The 23,174-nt window shown below is 40.1% G+C and overlaps 1 protein-coding gene across 1 annotated transcript in view; it reads left to right on the top strand.

Annotated features, from left to right (window-relative positions):
* Window positions 1-23,174, top strand: part of Rorb (RAR related orphan receptor B) — a 175,171-nt gene that overhangs the window by 112,780 nt on the left and 39,217 nt on the right. The window contains exons 2-4 of the mRNA XM_021151635.3: window positions 10,926-11,011; window positions 15,575-15,716; window positions 21,106-21,507. Of these exons, the coding sequence (XP_021007294.1) occupies window positions 10,926-11,011; window positions 15,575-15,716; window positions 21,106-21,507 (630 nt within the window). The remainder of the gene's footprint in view (window positions 1-10,925; window positions 11,012-15,574; window positions 15,717-21,105; window positions 21,508-23,174) is intronic.

A 23,174-nucleotide genomic window follows, 5' to 3' on the forward strand; every position in this document is an offset into this window, starting at 1 on the left:
ACATGAAATTCCCAATAAAACTTCATCCTTTCACAAAAAGTAGCAATTTGATGTGAATCAACTCAGTGCATGGTGATCTACTACAGATCAAGGAATGCATATTAATAAATCTAGAAACATCTTACTATTTGCTTTGCACTTAACCCCACTAAAAAGGCCCCTAAAATAAATTTACTTAATCTAGAAATTGAGTAATTGGATTTTCCTCTTTCATTCTCTGGCTACCAGCTAAAGTTTTTCCTATCCCTATACATGTATTTCTTAAAATTCCACTCCCTTCCTAAGGTCTGGCTCAAAGCCAGCTCGACTCTCAGGCTTCATGGCTTCACTAAGTTCTCATTTTTCCTCCTCCAGACTCATCTGCCTGCTCTTTGCACAGGTTTTTGGCATGTGTGGCTGTGCAATCAGAATATTCCCTTTGAAGAATAAAACTTGGTTTTGTGTGTATCTGTGGCATCAAACAAACTTAAGTGGCTAAATTACTTCTGGGTACAGTGTAAAAACGAGAACACATTCCTGTGTGTGCACACAAGACTCAAAGCTTGTGTCTATGGCTGATTTTTATTTATTTATTTATTTTTACTGTGTAGTTTTGAATTTTCCAGAGGGGTGGCTGGAAGCATGCTGGCTTCTTTCACTTAACATTATTCAGTGAGGTCTTCCATGACAATGCCACTCATAGTTTAGGAATTCTTTCACCATGCCAAATGATATTCCACTATACCAGTATCACATGCCCTTCCATTCAGCTTTCAAAGTGAATCTTGATTGTATCCCATTTGGGGAGAATATAGAGAAACCTCCATGTACATGCTCTGTGTGGACATGAGTTATAACTCAGCTACCAAATGTCAAGGAGCACAGTTGCTGCTAAGGCTCCCTTTGACGGTATAAAACTTGCCCCACTGCCCTCAAAGTGGCTTTAATACCTTACCTTGCCAACAAAAACTGAGCATCCATTTGCTCAACTCCTCTCCAGCTTTTGGCATAGTTCTTGGTTTTTCAAGTATAGCCTTCCTGATAGGTGATTTGCAGCTCAGCAATGCATGAGAAGCATGGCATCTTTTAATTGTTTTGTCCTTTTGAAAGCAGATCTTTGGCCAACTAGCTTTCAATTTTAGGAGTCGTTTCTATGTTGCAAGCATATGCCCATTATTGGACAAGTGTTTTATAATATTTCCTCCAATTCTGTAACTTTTACATCTTCATTATGCACTTTGGTTTTTAGCACAACAAGCAATCTCTTTACTGAGATTGCTTATTAGGCCATGTCTCCAGCTCCTAGGATACATCTTCAAAGATCATGATCAAATACAACTTTGGGACTATAGGGTTTATTTGGTTTAGGTGACTTCCTAATCACAGTTGATCCCCATGGAAAGTCAGGGCAGGAACTCAAGGTAGGAAATGAACCTGAAGTCAAAACCAAAGCAGAAGAATGGAAGAGAGCTGCTTACTGCCTTGCTCTTTATGGCTTACCCAGCCTCCTTTCTTATAGAACCCAGGACCACTTGCCCAAGCACGGCACCACCCACAATGAGCTGGGCCCTCCCACATCAATAATTGAGAAAATGCTCCACTGATTTACCTACATGTACTCTCTTAGAGGCATTTACTCGGCTGTGTTTTCTCTTCCCAGATAACTCTAGCTTATGTCAAGTTGATTAAAAAAAAACAAAAAAACAAAAAAAACAAACTAGCCAGCACAGTAGGAGAAAAGCAAGAAAAACACATTGCTTGACTTAACAATTTCCATCAAAAAAAAAAAACTTTGTTCAATTCTATTTTTAAATTAGGCAAACTGTATTTAAAAACAAATCCTCAAGGCATAGTGTCACCATAGATAGATAGATAGATAGATAGATAGATAGATAGATAGATAGATAGATGGATGGATGGATGGATGGATGGATGGATGGATGGATAGATAGATAGATAGATAGATAGATAGATAGATAGATAGATAGATAGATAGATAGATAGACAGACAGACAGACAGACAGACAGGTAGATAGGCAGATAATCCAGAAAAACAAGAACTTAGATGAAGATGGGTAAATTGGTAAAGTGTTTGTTGCACAAGGATAAAGACCTGGATTCAAGGCTTGGAATCCACATAGAAAGCTAGGCATTGTGGTGTGTGCTTTGTAATCCAGTGCTGGGGCCAGGGCACAGTGGCCGAGCATCCCTGGGGCTCACTGACAAGCTATTCTGGTCAAAGGAAAAGCTCCAGGCAAACAAATGAGAGACCCTGTCTCAAGACCAAAAGTAGGCAGTTCAGCCAACACTTGAGTCTTACCTCTGCCTGCCACATACATGTATAAACATGCACATGTACACACACCACTCTTTACACTCAAAAGAACTAGTATTAAAAAAAATTGAAAACCCGAGGAGAGAATAAAACGTATAGTTTAAAATACCCTCAAAAATGTCCCTTATTTGTAAAACACATGAAACTGAAGAAGAACGAAGACCAAAGTGTGGACACTTTGCCCCTTCTTAGAATTGGAAACAATCACCCATGGAAGGAGTTACAGAGACAAAGTTTGAAGCTGAGACAAAAGGATGGACCATCTAGAGACTGCCATATGCAGGGATCCATCCCATTATTAGCCTCCAAACGATGACACCATTGCATACACTAGCAAGCGTTTGCTGAAAGGACCCTGATATAGCTGTCTCTTGTGAGACTACGCCGGGGCCTAGCAAACACATAAGTGGACGCTCACAGTCAGCTATTGGATGGATCACAGGGCCCCCAATGGAGGAGCTAGAGAAAATACCCAAGGAACTAAAGGGATCTGCAACCCTATAGGTGGAACAACATTATGAACTAACCAGTACCCTGGAGCTCTTTACTCTGGCTGCATATGTATCAAAAGATGGTCTAGTCGGCCATCACTGGAAAGAGAGGTCCATTGGACTTGCAAACGTTATATGCCCCAGTACAGGGGAATGCCAGGGCCAAAAAGTGGGAGTGGGTGGGTAGGGGAGTGGGGGGGAGGGTATGGGGGAACTTTTGGGATAGCATTGGAAATGTAAATGAGGAAAATACCTAATTTTTAAAAAAGGAAAAAAGAAACTGATTTGTGCTCAGTATCCAGAAACTGGCATCTATGCCACAACCTGGAGAACAAGTCAGAGAAAGGATGGAGCCACTCCCCAAGCAGTCTAGGACATAGAGAAAAAGCAGGGGCAGATCTGTCTACAAAGGGAACATTGCAGTGACCTGTGTAAAATGCAGCAACATAAGATGTTCCTGGGGTGTGCTGGATTCTCTTCCCAAACACACCATCAATTAGTGACCAGGATTGTGAGGTCTTTTAGAGGGGAGGGGGACTCTAAAGCTCCAGCTCTCCTACTGCCCTTACAAAGGGTGATGTATAAAAGCAAAAGTAGGAAATGGTTTTTCCAGAATCTTGTGAACATTTTTATCTCAGCACCAGTGAAATCAGAGATCCATCCATTCTCGGAGTAGCTACAGCTGTGTACCCCTGGCATCGCAGAACAATGCTTTTTGAGCTTGAATAGTGCCATGGGAGCTTGTTACAAGCCAGATTTCATATCAGCTGAGCTTGTGAGAGTATTCACATTTAAACTTGTTCCCCAGTTATGCCAAAGCCCCTGGTCCATGGGCTTCCCTGAGTGAATACAAAAGACATCAAGTCCACTTGAATAATACACCTACACATGTCTTAAAAATGTGAAGACACTGACAGGACAAGAAGTGTTAACTAGGAATTAATTCCTAAGTTAGAATCTTGGCACTACTAGAGCACATAGAAGTGTTTGAAAGTGCAACATTGAACTTGTATTTAAAACAATCCTCCACATTTATCCAAATACTCCTAAGCTTTCAGTGGACACTTCAAACCATGGCTACTACCAAACACTGTATTTATTGTATTTTCCTACAAATGCAAACCCAATGTTAATTCTTTTACTCATCATTAAGACAAAATATATAGCATAAAGAGCTCAAGGAAAGAAATATGTATTTAGGTTCCTGTTTTCCTAGAACCTAAGTGCAGTGAAGACATGGTAGTGACAGGTGACCCCATCCTAGCAGGTTTGAAAGGCAGTTGCTTGTTATCTCATACTGACCAGAACACAGAGAGCTCACACTGGAACCAAGGCTAATCTATAGCCCATAAATCCTGGCTCTGCTATCCACTTCCTCCAGATAGGCCATACCTCTGAAAATTTCAGTGTCCCATTAGCTGAAGACCAAGTATTCCAACATGTAAGCCCCTGAGGACATTTCAAATAACAATATCTACAGTGGAGCTTAATCAATAAGTTAGGTGTCATAAGATATTTACTACAACTAATAGTAAAAATGGAATGTATATCATATGCACATATTCTGACAATTGATCTGACAATCAAGACAGATACTGTATGGCTGACAGATATGTAGCATATACAGTGTGGCTACAGTAGGCAAAGAGATTTCTTTTTCTTTATTCACAATAGAATGGGACAGTACCAGATTTTACCTTTCTACTCAGGCACTGTGTGATTGGAAACTTTCAACTGTATATTTCTAGAGCTTTCCACTTAATATTTTCATATTGTGGTTGTCCTTGGGTAACTTAAACAATGATGACTGCATTGTGGGTAAGAGGCAATTTCTGAAATTGTTTTTATTCTTCTATGCTAGTTGCTATTTGTGGGTTCAATTTTTCTATTGTTTCTGTTCTCAAGAGCAAGCATACCACACAGCACTCTGTGGGCAATTACACGAAGATACAACAAAGGTAAACCAGTCCCAGTGTGATCCCCCTTACAACTGTTTTTGGGAAAAAAAATCATTCTCACATTGTCATAGGATCATATTTTAATTAATCTACTTTCTAGTAACATGAAGTATAGGGAACTACAATCGTCTAAAGTTAAATGCATCCTTAAGTCATTCAAGAGATATTAATCAACAAGAGCCCACCTCCCAGAAAATTACAGAGAGGAGTTCAAGGAGAAAGATGCAGGAGTATTCTTGCACGGTAGATTTTTAAGCTGGTGTCTGACACAAAGATGCACACTCTCCTGGAGAGATACCCATGAATACAGCCTAATCCAAGGCCAGGACTCTCAGAATCATTGATATAAACGACACATTCAAGATCCTGCCGGCATTCCATCCCATGCCTAAGGCAATTGTCTGATTAACCTCAGAGTGGAGCTGGGTCTTAAACATCCTTCTCTATTGTCCTTTAGGTTGACTGTCTTGTGTTCTTAAAAGATATCATACTAAGGAGGTAGATACTTTCAGGTCTGCCAGTGAGAAAGGGGATGAGTAGAAGGATTTTTAAGTTGAATTTGTCACAGATGGTAGATTAGATACAATTTGGGTAGATGACATAAGACATGGGCTACTGCGACCATCTGCAAAAAGATTTTTAACCAAAATAGTCATCTTTATTGGAAATTTTTACATGTGTAAATTGTGTTTCACACAGACATTAAGAGAGTTAATTGCTCTGTCCACTTTTAGCCTAACTGCAAAGTTACAAGAAATAGAAACTAGCAGGCAAGCCCAGCACCCAGGGGTACAGCCTGTGCTGTGGAAGGAACAGTGTCCAGCATCCAGAACTCAACCTGGAAGATGCATCAGAGAACAACAGATACTGCAAAAAAAAAAAAAAAATATATATATATATATATATATATATATATATATATATGATCCCAAAGCCACAAAACTTCAGTTACTGGCTGTTCCTTCCCAATTGACCTTTCTGGATTTCAGTGCCTTTGAGGTGACTTGTGCAGTAAATGTAATCATTTTATTCCTAAAGGCCATACTATTATCAATATCACCAGGGAACCTAATTCAAAATATATTGCTCTCACAATTCTGTAAGCTGTTTCCTGTTTTCATAACAAATATGTCAAATCATTAATTCTTAAATCCTCCCTTAGAAAAAAAGAGTACGTCATGGCTCTCATCAATACTGAAAGATAAAAGGAAGTTTAGGACCACAACTTTGAGCTCCTTTAGACACCACTGAAAAGAAAAAGCAAGGGTTGAGGAGAGGACTTGGTTATAAAGTAATTGTTGTACAAGAATGCGTTCCTCAGTGCAGATCCCCGGCACTTACATAAAAGCTGAGCACAGCTATACCACACATTCCCAGCTAAGAGGAACAAAAACTTGCAGATGTAGGAGCTCGCTGGCCAGCCTGTCTATTCAATAGGTGAGCTCCAGGTTCTGTGAGAACCTCTGGCTCAAACAATAAGGTGGAAAGCAAAAGAAGAACACACACAGTGCTTACTTCAGGCTTTCAGGTACAAATGCATTGGTGTGGACACCCACACATTCATCTGCCACACACACACACACACATGCATGCACACATGTGTTCTTAAAAGTGTGTGCATGTGTGTGCATGCATGAACATATATACACCTACACACAAGGAGACATAAAGAAGTACAGACTTATCTTTGCTTCAACTTAGAATGCCCAGACTACAAAATGGCCACACGGAGTTGGAAATCTCAGATTAATGGGAATGGAAAGCTTCAAACTATGTGCAGTAAAATGCACCACTCTCCAGCATCAAGTACCTGGCAGGCTCAACATCACCGCCTTCCTGAGGGATGCTTTTTAAGAATCAAAGCATTTTCCTGAGCCATTTTCTGGTTAACTCATTAGCCTGAATTAGTTTTCTGACCTCAGCACCTGCTGTAACCAGCAGGGGCTTGAATGGGGCAGAACTAAAGAGGCATATATTTCAATAAACAGGAAAAACTGAGACAAAGAATTTGCACAGTGTTGGACAGGAGACTCTGGGCAAGGAAAGAACAAGAGGGACTTAATAAAAGGAACAGAATGAAGACCAAGTAAACTTTTATCAATTTTTCAGACCATCCAAGATCCTCTAAATTTTTTTCTCAATGACTGTCATACTGAAAAATAAACAGATCTCAGCAAGCCAAGCAAAAGTGCCAAATACCAATGCAGCCCCCTCCTTAGTTCCCTCCTACTATCTTCCTGCCATAGCTGGTGAGGCCCAAGCAGCCACACCCTTCTAAAATGCTCAGCCTGAAGCATTGATAAAGAGCACAGTACTGGGTCTGCACATTGTAGCTCCTGGGAAGGCCATGCCTTTGCCCTTAGCAAGACACTTCGAAACAGCAAGCAATGAGCAATGCTGTGGTCTAGGATCCTCACTGGGGCCTGAAAGTCTGTCCTGGAGAGGTGCTGTCGGAAACACGTAGTGTAAACTGTAATGCTGCAGTTCAGAACAGGGGTTTTTAATTTTTAATGAGGGAAAAGGAAAATAGCTGCTACTTTCAGTGATTGGGATGTCTTCACTTCTAATAAACATCAGATGACTTATTCTGCCAGAATAGAAAGAGCCGCAAGGTTTCTAAACAGAGAACACTTTCCCCCGAAGAACAAAACATATAGACACTATAGGTGACTTCTTTCTCTTTAAAAACGCTGTTAAGGGTGTCTGTAGCTCTTCAGGATTACGCATAGAGCAAGGTTATGAATATGTATAAATATGCAGATGCTCTATTGAATGTTCCTTATCTCATTTGTATTTCTGAAGATGTATAAGATAACCTTTGTGTCTTTCAAAAACATCTTCCTACACCTCAGGGAGCAAATTACCTCTATTTTCATTTCCTTTAAAGTTAGATCATTTTATAATTAAGAATGTATTGAAGCAGATTCTCCCACGTGTAAGCTACTCCCTGGAGTGTAATTTATGCAAAGAGAGCCTCTGACTTAATATCATATGAGCCAAAATCTATTCAATGGCTACCTGGGATGATTTTAGTCAGTTTATAGTACCTATAAACACCCACTGTTAGAAATCTTACTGCTAAACTGAAATCCATAGTACAAATAAGTTATGGTGATTCATTGAATTATTTTAAAAATACCTTTAATAAAGATATAATAATATATCAAATTTTTGACATGTTTTTCTTTCCCTAAATCATTAGACAAAAATCAGTTAACAGGGACAGTGGTGTCGATTATGATGATGTAATGATCAACTGTGAGTTTGGCCTCACAGTTTTATGAAGTTTGTTGATGAATACTGTATTTTTAAGTGACAAAATGTAAGTTCAGAGGCTTTCTCTTAGCTGTGTCCCTAAGTATTAATAGATTAAGGAGTGAAATACAGAGGGTCAAATGGAAATAACTGCAAACTTCCTGTTTCCCCACCACAATATCCTGAAAGCAGTTCAGTCATATTTACACCCCCAATTCCCTCCCTTGAATTCTTTGTCTTACAAAAAAAATTGTGTCTGTAGTGTATTTAATTTTGAAAAAGTTAACGTGTTACCCTAAAGCCAAGTATTCTATTCATTGTATAAAGCAATAACAAAAGATGGCGATGCTTCTCTCTTACTTGTCTTGTGTATTTACGAGTGGAAAGCTATAGAAGTGTATGCAAGTGTCAACTTTGTGTATGAAGCATTTTGAAGGATATTTTGCATAATTATTTTAAATTGGGAAAGGAAATAGCAGATCTTCTTAGTGTGAATAATTTTAACAACTCTTTAGAGGACTATCAAACACAGGAATTCCTGAATTCTAAATAACTTCCCACGAGAACAAAACTGTCCTTCTAAGACATTCTACATCCAGGTGCCCCGTCCCACACCACATCATACTCCACAAATATCTTCATTGCTGTTCCAAGGCCAAGGCTCACATCTAGCTCTCATGCATGCTAGACAAGCGCTCTCTCACCCCACCCCACCTGGCAACATCCTTGTCCCTACTGTCTCCATCTCTATCATCTTATCACTTTGCCTTGCTTCCAAGGTGAGGCGGATAGAGCTCTTCCAATTCTTCATCAGCTTCGGTCTTCCTTACCTTTCCGCATTTACTCCCACGTCTGCCTCTGAAGCATTTTTGTTCATGTTTCTGGGCCACCCTTTTTCCCCGTGCTGATACCTCTTTCTGATATTGCCTAACACCCATGTCAGGAGTAACTTTTCATTGATCTGCATTTTTTTTCTGGTTAGCCTCCCAAGCAATAAGGATCTCCCTTCACGTCTCACGTAGCTTGTGAAGCGGTTTTTGGGATTCCGTTTAGGACTCTTCCCACACTGTGCAAGCACTCTAACACAGAGTTATATCCCAGCCTTGCCCTAACCGCTTATTTGCTCTTTGTTTTATTCATTCCTCGTGAAAACTCCCCTGCCTAACTCCAGTGGCTCCTAAGTCTTGTGTCACACTTTGGTGTGTCCACATGACCCAAATTTCCCGTAAAGCCAATTACTCTTTATAATTATCAGCCTCTGTCATACTAGACCTCTAACCTATTTTCATTCAATGACTCTAGCCTTTCTCTTTAGCCAAACCAAATCCCATACATTTTATAAAATGAACTGTCTTCCCGATTGGAACATTAGTGATAGAAGACGTTGGAATATTGCAGGTCAGGGCTAATCACCTCATCTTATGCTAGCTTTAACCCCCTGGCTAGCCATTGTATTCCCACTACTGTGTCAAAACTAACATCCTATGACTGATAGATAAAACTCTTTTAGAATCTATTAGTTTAGCAAATCTCTAGCTTCCATTAACCCAAAAGCTCAGAATGTCATCAGACAGCATCTGAGACCTATAGCAAAGCTTTTCCCATATTGTGACCACCGCTCTGATGTACCCATCAGTGCATTTCAAAGTTGCCCTAATCTATGACTTTCTTTGTTCTGTAAAACTATAAAATGTTATGAACCTCTCTCCACATTTCAACATGGAATTTGGGATAACCTAAATCTATGACCTGGGCCATGGTCACTCAAATATGCCCCAGAATAAACTATCTCTCACACTCTTTAAAAAAAAATGAATCCTCATCATCTCCAGTGAAATTAAATGCATGCCAACTTCCTATATAATTTACTTTTCTGATTTATTTATTATTGTTTCTTATTAATGACTCTATCAGAGTCACTACCATATCTTCCCCTGAGTTATCATCATCTCTCAGTATCTTTCCAGATATTTAAAGCATGCTCACTTAATGTCTGGCTGGTATTTTCACACAGGTAAACAGTGTATCCACCCACATATATAAGATTACCAAATACCAAATCTCCAGACTTATTTTATTAGTTATTTAAATATTATTGAGATAAGACCATGGAAAAACACCTAGAGACTTCGTATTTCAAAAGTAAACTAAGAAATATAAAGGCACAAGTTCACAGGATTTTTTCTGCCGTGCTATTTTAGGAAAAACAAGTTTTAAAAGGAGAAAACAGTGAAAGGAAGAGGAAAAAAATCTAGTTTCTAAATATACACATGCAGGGACTTGTGCATCTGTGTGTGTGTGTGTGTGAGAGAGAGAGAGAGAGAGAGAGAGAGAGAGAGAGAGAGAGAGAGAGAGAGAAACAGAGACAGAGACAGACAGAGACAGAGAGACAGAGACAGAGATGAGAGAGAGAGAGAGAGAGAGGGAGAGGGAGAGGGAGAGAGGAGGGGAGGGCAGAATTTTCATTTGAAAAAGCAGAGTGATAACCAGGCCTAGAACAATGGTTCTCAAGCTGTGGGGCGCAACTCCTTGTAGATCAATGGCCCCCTTCACAAGGGAGCCTTTCCTCAAGCCATCTGAAAACTCAGATATCCACATTGTAATTCATAACAGTAGCAAAATTATAGTTATGAAGTAGCAATGAAAATAATTTATGGTTGGGGGATTACCATAACATAAGGAATGTATTAAAGAGTTAGAACATTAGGAAGGTTGAGAGGCAGCGCTTTAGAGAAAGGCCATTCAAATAGTAATGGTGACCCCAGGCCATCGCTAGCACCCAGCATCCTCTAACTGTAAGAATCTACCACAAATACCTTGCCAAGGACAGCTAAGTGTGAAAATAGTAACAATTTTTTAAAGCCAATTATAGACGTTCTACATAGCTTTTTGTTTTTCCTCTTTCAGCACAAATTGAAGTGATACCATGCAAAATTTGTGGCGATAAATCCTCCGGGATCCACTACGGAGTCATCACGTGTGAAGGCTGCAAGGTAAGGACTTCCGCATTGTGACGGCGAGCAGGAGCTTTAGAGCAGACGTGGTGCGGATGGTTGTCCCTGCCGGAAGTTTTGGCTTGGGGCGTGGCTGGACTGATTCCCTCTCTTTTTCCTTTTACCTGTTTTTGTCTAACTGATCTGCAGCTCTTAAAACATGAGTGGTTAAAGACTTGAACTATTCCCATTTACGAAGAAATAAATATCAATTCTTTCTGTATTAGCAACACTGACTCCATTTGATTAAAATAAAGATTAGAATAAGATTAAAGTAAAGACTAGAAGCTAATGGACATGTTTGTCTGTTTGTTAAGGACACCGAGGTGACAACTATAATATACATATGTCACTCCTTTTATTCTCACATTCCAACAAATTAAAAATTTAGAACTAAAGTCTTACAGGTTAAGTTGCTCTTAGAGATGAATCAAGTTCATTGCTGAGCACCCACATAGTGGTTCAGAGCCATCTGTAGCTCCAGTATGAGGGTATCTGATGACCCCTTCTGACTTTGGGTATTAAACACATGGTACACGGAACATACATGAGGCAAAACACCCATACACGTAAAGTATAAAAACAGTAATAGAAAATTTAAAGCTCTGGAAGCATTGGATGTGTTAGAAGTGGTGTCTAGACCAGTCAAACATCAACTTCCATCAAATCTTAATTTTTCAATGAGTTCCCGAAGGATAAACAAGATCTAATTTGACATATGCCACTGGTTTAAATATGAAATGGAAAAACTGACCAAGAGCACAAGAGTCTTTCATATTCTGTCCATTGTTCCCTCTGAGTTACCAACCCTATGATAAACTTGTTTCTGTGAGTTAGATAGGTGAGAAATAGAAGGCAAAGGAATAACAGTTACCACAGACCTAACCTGGGGTAATTTGAAAATTAAGAGTAAGGTTGTAAAGTAATTTGTTAGGGACATAAGAATGAGCATAGCAAGGTGCACTCAAAATGTTTCTACAATGATTTTTAAAGAGATGGGCATCACCAAAACAAAACTCAAGTGTCATCTTCAAGGGGCATGGACAATGCTGGCAAAGCCATTGGCAATATGCAGGCAAAATGAATCCTTTATTTGCATTCAGTAAACCAAGGGAGGTGGAGCACAGTCATAGATCCTAGGATTCAATCATAATCTTAGGAGACTTTTAACTGTAAAAAAAAAAAAGCATTATAGTTATCAAAACAGTGCTACTCTTTGAAAATTGATGATGCCTTCGCAAGTCTTTAAAAAACAAAGTAATTGGGACTGAAAAAATGGATGGTAAAAGAAAAAAATTAAAGTAACATGAGTAAAGAACAGTCAACATAGTGAAATGGTCTGGAATGAGATGGTTGGTGGTGTCCTTAGGCAAAGCTTACAAAACAGCCCATCATTCTATTCCTCTTACATAGTTAGAATGAAGAATTAGGTATCATCTGCTATCAGGATTTTTTTTATTCCATCAATAGGAAGCAATATAGCAAAATAAGAAGTCAGTTGTTTCATTAACCCTCCATACGTAAGTCATTTTCTCTGGGTAGGCAGACAAATAGTGTTTGTCATAAGCAGTAGTGAGTTTGTAATGAGAACGCTTTCCAGTGAAGGCATTTCTACAGGCTTGTTCTTCAAGTTGAAGAGCCCTGGCCTAGTTTACAATGTATTTACTAATGTCTTCTGTACATGAATTATGCATGCTCATTATATCATGTTACAAGACATTGGGAAAATATGGGACTTCAAACTGTGGGTAGATATTCATTTTAAGATGTAGTTTTTAAAACACAGGTTCTTAAATATTGAATGATCATAACCCAACATGCCAACAGCAGGAACAAGTCGTCCTGTCATCTTTTCAATCCAACAGAATTTCTTTAGTGTCGGGTTGAAAGGATAACAGGGCTACTTGTTCCTGCTGTTGGTATGTTGGGTGATGTTCATTCAATATTTTAAAGATACAATTTGCAAAACACATGAAACTCCAGAAGGTAAGACCAAAGTGTGGATACTTCTCTCCTTCTAAGAATGGGGAACAAAGTACCCATGGAAGGAGTTACAGAAACAAAGTTCGGAGCTGAGACAGAAGGAAAGACCATCCAGAGACTGCCTCACCCGGGGATCCATCCCATATACAACCACCAAACCCAGACACTATTGCATATGCCAAAAAGATTTTGCTGACAGGACCCTGACATAGCTCTCTCTTGTGAGGCTATGCTAATGCCTGGCAAATACAGAAGTGGATGCTCACAGTCATCTATTGAATGGAACACAGGGCCCCTGTGAAGGAGCTAGAGAAAGTACCAAAGGAGCTAAAGGGGTCTGCAACCCTATAGGAGGAACAACAATATGAACTAACCAGTACCCCTCAGAACTGTGTCTCTAGTTGCATATGTAGCAGAGGATGGCCTAGTCATCCATCAATGGGAGGAGAGGCCCTTGGTCTTGCGAAGATCATATGCCCCAGTACAGGGAAATGCCAGGGCCAGGAACCTGGAGTGGATGGGTTGGGGAACAGGGTGTGGGGAGATAGGGGATTTGGGGATAGCATTTAAAATGTAAATGAAGAAAATATCTAATAAAAAATGCCTTAAGAGTAAAAAAAATAATAATAAAACAGAATAAAAAGAAAAGAAAAAGAAAAAGAAATTCTGTTGTCACTAGGAAGCATATTCTGAGGTTTCCACCAAACTGGCTACGCATCCCAGTACTTCACCTACATCATAGGAAGGCCCTATGTAAATATGCCACAGTTTTCTCCAGTAGGAATCCCATTCCGAATCAGATGTCAGTGTCAACATATTCAGTTACCAAGCTCTATGGTTTTGTAATAATGCTCTGCAGTTGACATATGCAACCATTATAAACACCAGTTCAGCCCACCAACTTATTCAGCTCCTATTCATTCAGTAAAATGTGAAACAGAATCTATTTTTCATGCCAAAAATCTCATTTGCAATAATGAGCAACAGATAAGCAAGAAATGACTCATAATTAATGTCAAATTGGCTGTAAATGGGGACTTGTGGCTGTGACTTCAGAACATCTTCCCTGCCAACTTTTTCACTAAATGGCATTCCAATATCCAAAGTGGAGGGGGGGGAGCAATTCTTCCTTAAGATGTAAATTCCAAGGCATCTCTAATCAGCTCCAAGCCACTTCAATCCTGCCTCATGACAGCTTTCCTGATATAGCCCCCTGGGGACTTAGGTGTGTTCCTGCTTCCAGAATCAAATCGAACTGGATTCATGGAGCCCTGTTGTGCAATCACTAGTATAGTGAACAGACACCACACATGAAGATGTAGAGGTAAAAGTAGCCCTTCTTGAATAGATCTGGGCTGAAATCATAAAACCAACTGTAACTCTCTCTCCAAAGGGTTCTTAGCCACACAGCCATTCTAAGGTTCCTTATAGGTCAGCAAAACCCTACTGAAATGCAAGACAAAAACAAAAACAAACAACAAAAAAAACCAATAATATCAATCCCATCTTTCCTTAAACTCTTAATAAGAATTTTCATATTGATGTTGATTTTAATGTTCTATCAAAAAAATTATTTTTACTAATAGCCTTTATTTATAGTAAACCCTGAACTTTATATCCAAGTTGCTCTCTTGTGTGTTGTATTTAATCCATTCTGAGGAAACATGGGTGTTTGAAAGAAGTTAGGAGGCGATCTTTCACTGTGGGTATTTTTTCCTGTTTAGTTTTTGTTTTTGTTTTTGTTTGTTTGTTTGTTTTCTGTTTCTTCTCAATCTCCCTAGCATCATTTGGCCAGGGGCCCTTTTCATTTTCACTGTTTAGCAAACAATGATAAAGAAAACTGATTAATGAGGGAATAAACAGAGAATGGTAACTTTGCTATCTTTGGGGGAAATGCTTGTTTTCCTTACTATGTTTTCTTCATAAGAAAACTGAGGTTGGTACTCAAAGAATTAAAAAACAAACAAACAAACAAACAAAAACCCAGCTGCAGATTTCAAGGGACAGTTGTAGTTCTTCTACCCCAGAAGACTCCAAACCTACTTGAAATAGAACCTCTCATATCCTACAACCTAAGTGCAGGCATTTGTTTATTGCCTGTATTGCATCGATGAAGTGGTGGTTAGTATTTCTTTGACTCATAATGTTACTTTTGATTAAATACATCATGGGTTTCAAGAACAACTTTCTGCCCAATCCCCATAGCACTTAGTTCAAACCTAAGCCAGACACCCATCGTCATACTTGATTTAGCAGTAACATGCCTCTTTGACATTCTTTCCCTATTCTTTTCTCTTCAAAGAAATTAGTATAGTAAATATTAAATGAGTGAGTGAGTGAGTGAGTGAGTGAGTGAGTGAGTGAGTGAGTGAGTGAACAACTGAAGGAAAGATCCTGTCAATTGCCCATAAATAAGTACATATATTCTGCTCAGAACCATCTAGAAGCCCTCTAAGAAGCATTAGGAAACTTTTGAAAGATGAAACTTAGCTATCCTCGGTGTAGAAAGGATAGCAGTGTGTATGCTAATGCCGCCCTTCCTCTGAGTCTCCTGCCCTTGCTTTCTCTTTTCCCCTTTAGGGATTCTTCAGGAGAAGTCAGCAGAACAATGCCTCTTACTCCTGCCCAAGGCAGAGAAACTGTTTAATTGACAGAACCAACAGGAACCGTTGCCAACACTGCCGCCTGCAGAAGTGTCTTGCCCTAGGAATGTCAAGAGATGGTAAGCCTCTGCCTTTCTGTTCCTTAAGAGTTTTCAAATGGATGCTTTGCTAGAGGCTGTTCAAGCCACTGAAAGAGTTTTAACTGTGGGAATTGGGGATATAAAGAAAAGAGAACCAGAGGACTGGTCGTGAATTAAGAAGTAAAGCAGAAATATATCAAATGTAGCATTGCCTGAGAAATAAGAAAAAGGAAGGTGGTAGAGGTTTGCAGACAGCCTACGCTATCTAGGATAAGTATAAGCCAGGTAAGACATTAGATAGTAAGTGGCTACCTGAGCATATTTTCTTGTAATGGAGGGTTTCCTGGGATGTGAGGTCTTCGGTGTTAAAGTCACAAAGCTATAAATGAACAGAAGCCATTCATCCACCAGAGCCATCTGACTGGTACACAAGTTACTAATATATGAAGATCCTAGGAAAAGAACATGCTTCCACAGGAAGTGAGACAGACCACTGGCTGTTCATAAACACACAGCCAGGAACGTACACTGTTCTGAGACATTATGATGAGTAAAAATGTATTCAAGGGTCCTGAGTTTCCACTCAGATAATGAGATATGTGTTCCTTTTTCATACCCAAACAATTGCTTAGATTCAAGATACAAGACAAAAAATTCAAGTACAGTAAGCAAAGAATTTTCTTCTTTTTTTCATTTTATTTTTAGTTATTAAGACCCATTCTTTTGTTTGTTTGTTTGTTTGTTTGTTGTTTTGTTTTTCAAGACATGGTTCCCTTGTCTAGCCCCAGCTGTCCTGGAACTCTGAACACCATGCTGGTCTCGAACTCACAGAGATCCTCCTGCCTCTGCCTCCTTAGTGCTGGGATATGTATATTGGCCACAGATTTCTTGCACTGTGAATGGCCATGTGTCTTGGACAAATCCCACTAGTGCCAGAGCTGATGGTGGTCTCTCTGTCCCAGTAAGTGATGGTAGCATATGGTACTGAAGAATCCTAAACTTGGTCTTAATTGGGACTTAAGCAATGCCATATCTCCCGCTGCTTTTTAATTATCCTTCCCATCCACTGACTCAGAAAATCCTGGCAAAGTTCTTTAAGTAGTACAGGATAAGATGTCCTCACATCTCCCTCAATGGTACAGTGGTATGTTGACACATTCATTTTTTTTTTCTGCCACTTATATCTGGCTCTGTCTTCACCACATCTGGTCAGTGGAACAGCACGGCTTCTGGTAGACAGCTGCTTTACTCTTCACATAATGGACTTTGTATCCTCTCGTGTATATATGAGCAGACATCCAACTCAGGGACTACAAGTTTGTTCAAATCTGCCTAGGCAAAGAATTAAAAACAAAAAATCAATGTATCTGAACAAATACATATGTGTGCTTTTGCTGTAAAGTGGCAAAAGTGTGTGTCAATAGGTACCACGTGTCTTGAATCGTCTTCTCTGTGATGTATACTTTCTTTGTTTGTTGGTTCTGTTTGCTGGTTTGCTTACTGAAATAGAATGCCAACCTATGGTCCAGGCTGGCTTCAGACTCACTGTGTAGCCAAAGACAGTCCTCCTGCCTCATTCTCCCAAATGCTTGCAATATAGGTATGCGCCTCCATGCCTGGCTTCTGGTTTTCTGTTAACTAGACTCTTTACAAATCAATCCTCATTAGAACTATTTGTGGGGAAATGTTTGATATCAATAGGAAGATATTATATGCCCCCTCAAAATGCAAAGCCTAATATTTACCACGCAAAAAATCTAGAAGGTGAAAAATTAATTTATAATTTTAAGTGTCTCAAGTATGTTCTCATAGGTGACATAACCCTATGAAAACACTAGAAACTCTGTACACAGACAAGCTTTACATAAAAATGTTTTCCAGACAGAACTGGATCACATGACATATATCACTAACTGACTTAAATTTCAATTAAAAGTCAATAATCAGGCCTTTAGTCATATACTTCTTTCTTGAATGCACTCCATAGTCACACACTACCTTGTGACTATTATAACAGAAGCTGCCCTCTACACCCAAAGTTTGTGAAAGGCTTGGATGACATGAGAGAGGTACCAAAATGAGCCAATTGGGTCAGACTTCCAGTACAAATATCAAATTCCTAACGGTATTGGCTTATCTCCAATGCTGAAAGATTTAAGCTAAGACCAGTTTAACCAGTGAACAGTAGGTGGAAACCTGAAGACTTGGAGACTGAGAGATAGTAAGACACAACAATTTCCAAAATGACCCCCAGAGTCACAGATGATTGTGCAGCTGGTCTCAAAAACACCTGTTCTGTTCTCCTGCCACGGGAAGTACAAATCTTTGATGGAGATGTGACTTTTAATTTCTAATCACCCTGAAAACTTCTGTTCTACTTTAAATCCCACATGTCACACAAAAGTGAAGTGATTTCTAACCCTCTAACATGGAAATGTTCTTTTCATCTGTGGGATTAAGATAAGGGTTAAACCTGTATTGTGTACTGATGCTGTCAGCCTAAGTATTTGCAAATCACTTGTATACAGAACTGTGCTGGTTTCCTTAAGAGGAGGCAGTTTAAGAAGCTGTCTCTACTCAAGTGAATGTCATTAGCAGAACAAATCAGGTTAGAGTGCAAACAGTTAAAATACATGCTGTGCTCACCCTTGGGGAGTGATAAGATGCACAGAACTACTTGAAGATGTAACAGTACGTGGCCTCTGTTAGAGTGGAGCTTTGAATACATCAATGTGTCTGCAGAGAGTAGCCAGGAAATATTTCTATGTCAGAAAGTTCAGTAGGTGTGTTTTCTTGGTGTGCTATACATTTCACCCTCCAGGTATATTGTGAGCTTTATTGCAGGAGAGGACATAAAACCGAAACACCTTTCAGAAATAAATGGAAAACTCATCCTAGAGTAGGTCTGTAGTCATTGTCTATAAAGCCTTTGATTTAAGCCCAAGCCGGAGAATTCCAAACTGTAGTCACTTTAAGATGCCTTATTCTAGATATTCCAATTGCTCAGTCACCTGTCAAGTCAACCTTGTACAAAAGATGTACATTTTTCTGTTATGTCTTCAGATGATTACAGCAGAGCCATTGGCAACATGCTTTTCCAACATCGTTAACTCTAATTACAAGGCCTATGGTTAACAGCACATGTCTGCATGCTTTGGCAGCAGGTCAGCCTGTGACCCTGCTGATAGTCGATGGCCTTGCTCTGGTGATGGAAGAGGCCTGAATCAGCTTCATACAGCCTATTGTTCGGCAATCTAGTGCAGGCATGCCCTTCCCATGGTGAGGTGCCCAATCAAATGGGCCCCTTTTAAGTTTCTGCTTGTAAAACATTTGTCAATAACCCACTGACCTAGACAGGTCATGTGACTGGAAGTCCAGGTTTGGGCAGCATGCCTGCACAGAATGAAAGGGAATTGGGAATAGAAATGGAGAAGGACATAAAAGGATGCAGGTAAAAGGAATTGGGGTCATTAATACAATCCCCCTGCCTCAAAACACATAGAAGTCTAAAGTGAGGATTGAATGGCAAGTATAGTTTAAAGGCAGTCTGATCCCATGAAAAACTCTGGATTTTTTAATTCCTATGATTTAAACCAGTAAATGCACACTAGTCTATAAATCACTACATTTTAATCTCATGCCATAGACTCAGTTCTTGAGTTGGTAAGGCCATGGCTGTCATAAGGACCATCTGAGCTGACACAAAGGCTAAAGAGCGAAGGTCACAAATATAGAAGAGGCGCATCACTGCTTACTTGGGATGCAGTCCTCCTGAGCCAATGGTTAACATTCTCTAATTTTCCTGATTAAAAAAAAAAAAAGGTCTTTCCCTCTTAGAGAACAATATATAAACTATTTAGAATGGCATAATATGAAAGTACAAGAAAAAGCTTCCCCAACGATTCTGTAGAATTCTGCCCATGGCCAAGTAGAAATACCACTGTACTCCGTGAATGAATTCTAATAAGAGCCGTGTCTACATAGCAAGGTAAACGAGACAACCTAAACCAATTCAAGACCAAATAAAAGCACAACTGAGAGAGGAAAGGGAGAGTGTGTTAGTAGTTAATTAGATTGTTTCTCTTCATTGAGAAAAAAAATTACTAAATAATCACTGCTTCTTCTTCCTACTTAGGCAGCACTGGAAAGCCAGGCTATAGGGATGAGCATCTCCAAGACTACCACAGTCCCCACTGTTAGTAAGATGATTTGAACCTGGCAGCCCAGCACTCAGGTTGCCCACATGCTAAAGGGAGTGGACAGCCCATACAAAAAGAGTCACTATCCAAACAGTTCAGGATGTTTCCTCTCCACACATAAGGAAGCAGCCCATGGGGGTTACTCCCCTGTGGAACCCCTTCCTCGCTTCCCCACAAATGCCTGAGGGTTTTGCAAGAGATGGGGTGGGAGGAGGAAGCTATGCTTCAGCTGCAAGGATGGGGAAGAGGAGGAAAGTCGCTCCTGCTTGCTTGCTTGCCTTGAGCTCATGTGAATGCTGTCTTCCAAAGGTTCTTACCATTTGCACCACAATCTAGATGCCAGAAAGTGATGCTATTTTTATACTCCCTGCATCCTTGTTAGTACCCAATAAATCATATCCCAACCTGAAACAACAGGTTCCTCCCCGAGGACCTCGAAATCCTAATGCTAAGGGGAAATGTCAATACTGATATGGGGGTCGTTTTAATAGCAGGAACCCTTTGCTAGTGTGCAGAGATTTGCTGTTTTGTCTCTGTATGTGCTAGTCACAAAGGAATGGGGTGGGGGGAGGGAGGGGAGTTACATCTTCCAGTTCATGACTGTGACAAATAATTCACATTTTTACATTTCTTCCTAGCTTATTTCTTCCTAGCTTACTGTCACTGTTTAGATAGTGAATGTCCTCTATAGGTCCATATTTTAACATATATTAAGGATGTCGTCCCCAGTTTGGCACCACTAAGAGGTTGTGGAGCCTTTAGAGCATGGTGCCTAGAGAGAGGCCTTAGGTCATTGGCGAGTGCAACTCTGAAAGAAATACTGGGACCTATGCTCTTTCTCTTCCTCTTCCTTTCTGTCACCTGCTTGGAGTTGAAGCGCTCTGTCTCATATTCCGAACATAGTATCCTGATGGGCCACCCTCACAAAAGCCGTTAATACTGTGAGCCGAAAATAAACCTTTTCTACTTTTAAGTTGATCGTCTCAGATATCTGTTACAGTGGTAGAAAGCTGGACAACACACAGGTTTCATCATTGTGATACAAACCAACACACTCTCCAAACATAATCTTTCCCCTTAATGTGAAATGCAGATGAGTGAACTTCTGACTGGCATCCATAGGGATTTGTCTCTATGATACCGAAGAGACAACCATGCATGTCTCAGACTGAAGTGGCTAAAGAGGATGGTAACCACATTTCTGTCTTTTGCTCTTCTTTCCGTCCCAGCTGTAAAGTTCGGGAGGATGTCCAAGAAGCAGCGGGACAGCCTGTATGCTGAGGTGCAGAAGCATCAGCAGAGGCTGCAGGAGCAGCGGCAGCAGCAGAGTGGGGAGGCGGAGGCCCTCGCCAGGGTGTACAGCAGCAGCATTAGCAATGGCCTCAGCAACCTGAACACCGAGACCGGCGGCACATACGCCAACGGGCATGTCATTGACCTGCCCAAGTCCGAAGGTTATTACAGCATAGATTCCGGTCAGCCGTCTCCCGATCAGTCAGGACTGGACATGACTGGAATCAAACAGATAAAGCAAGAACCTATCTATGACCTCACGTCCGTACCCAACTTGTTTACCTATAGCTCTTTCAACAACGGGCAGTTAGCTCCCGGGATAACAATGTCTGAGATCGGTAAGTCCCCAAGTCTTCCCCAAGTTTCATTTCTGGAATTTCTCCATTGACAGTGTCTTAGTCCTACTTAGGGAAGTCGTTTTTCACAGCCCTAAATTAAATTGCATGCATAGCTGGTTTCTACTGAGAAGATAACATTGGTTTAAAATATACTTTCACAATTATCACTAGCCCCTTGCCCTATAAAAGTTTTTATGAGTGAAGGAAGATGGAAGGAATTGAAAGATGCTAGCTATAAGGGATGAATGGATGCTGTTGGGTGAATGTGGATTCTTACTGAAGGAAAAACGTTGATGGGAGCAAGAAAATGTTCTAATTATCCAAAGTAATGTTACTGAAAGGGAAGTGGACACAGTATGGAGTAATACAATGAATGATTCTCAAAGATTGCAGGGACTACACCATAAGTGCAAGTACCTCAGCTTTCTTCTCTGTAAAGGTGTAGCAGGCAGACCAGACCATCACTATGGATTTGAGGAATCTAAATTGAAGAATTTGACATGAATGAGATATTCTGGGGAGAATGCTCACACACAAGGACTTGAGTTTAATTCTCAGAATCCATGTTTTTAAAAGCTTAGTACCCCACATATAATCTCAATACTAAGGAGGTAGACACAGGCAGACCCCTGGACTTCTTGGCCAACCAGCCTAGACTACTTGAGCTCCAGAACGGAGAGAGAGCCTGTCTCAAAGTGACAAAGTAGATAAGTCCTGAGAAACAACAGCCAAGTTTATCTCACATACATGTATATACATATGTAAGCATACACATATGTACATGTACCCACACAAAGTCTGTATGGGATTCTGGACCACCACAAAAAAGACTATGGTCTTGGCAATACAGAGTAACAAGTTAGTCCCTGACATTTTCCATTATGGCGATGACTTTTGACTTCTTAGGGTACGGTGTCAGGGTGCCCCATCTCAGGCTAGCCCTCTTCTGACATTGTAATATTTTTTGTCTTTTTAACTCAACAGTCTAGTGAATGCTCAGTGGGTTGGTCTAATGAACTGCCACAAAAATAAGAACAGACTTTTAGGGTATTTCCCTCCTTGACAACAGAGCTCCATGTCCACCTTGCCACAGAAAAGCTAGATTAAAACCAGAAGTGACTGCCTCCAGGCTAAGAGGCAGGCAACCTGAGTTCCAATCCTGGCTCCGTAGTTTGCAGTGTTAAGTAGAACAAGTCCTGTGAACCCAGATCTCTAATCTTTGAAAGGAATAAAGCACAGGTTCGGGTCACGGGGATCTCATAAAAAAGACAACGCCAGACAAGTGCCCACTAAGTCTCTGCTACTGTGCATAGTGACCATCAAATAAGTGACAAGAGCCCACAAGTGTTTTCATTTTACTTGTGGTGAGCATATAATGAAATGTTGGCTTTTCTGGGAGCTTATAACATGCATTTGCGGAAGAAATAATGTCACACAACGATAAACCTGAGATGTTACGTCTCTGTTTCAGTGGTCTCTTGTGTGATAGAAAGTTAAGCTATTGACGTCCCAACCAAGAGACACCAATAGCTGGACTCAGACTAGTCCACTATATTGTCATTCTTATTATATTGAAGATACATTGTAAACATTTCATTTTCAAAAAAGTCTTAAAAGGAAAAAACTCCTGTTTCACTGCAAAAAACAGAACCCCAAAGGCAATTCAC

The sequence above is a fragment of the Mus caroli genome, unplaced genomic scaffold, assembly GCF_978045245.1.
Source record: "Mus caroli unplaced genomic scaffold, Mus_caroli_1 scaffold_20, whole genome shotgun sequence".
Lineage (NCBI taxonomy): Eukaryota > Metazoa > Chordata > Mammalia > Rodentia > Muridae > Mus > Mus caroli.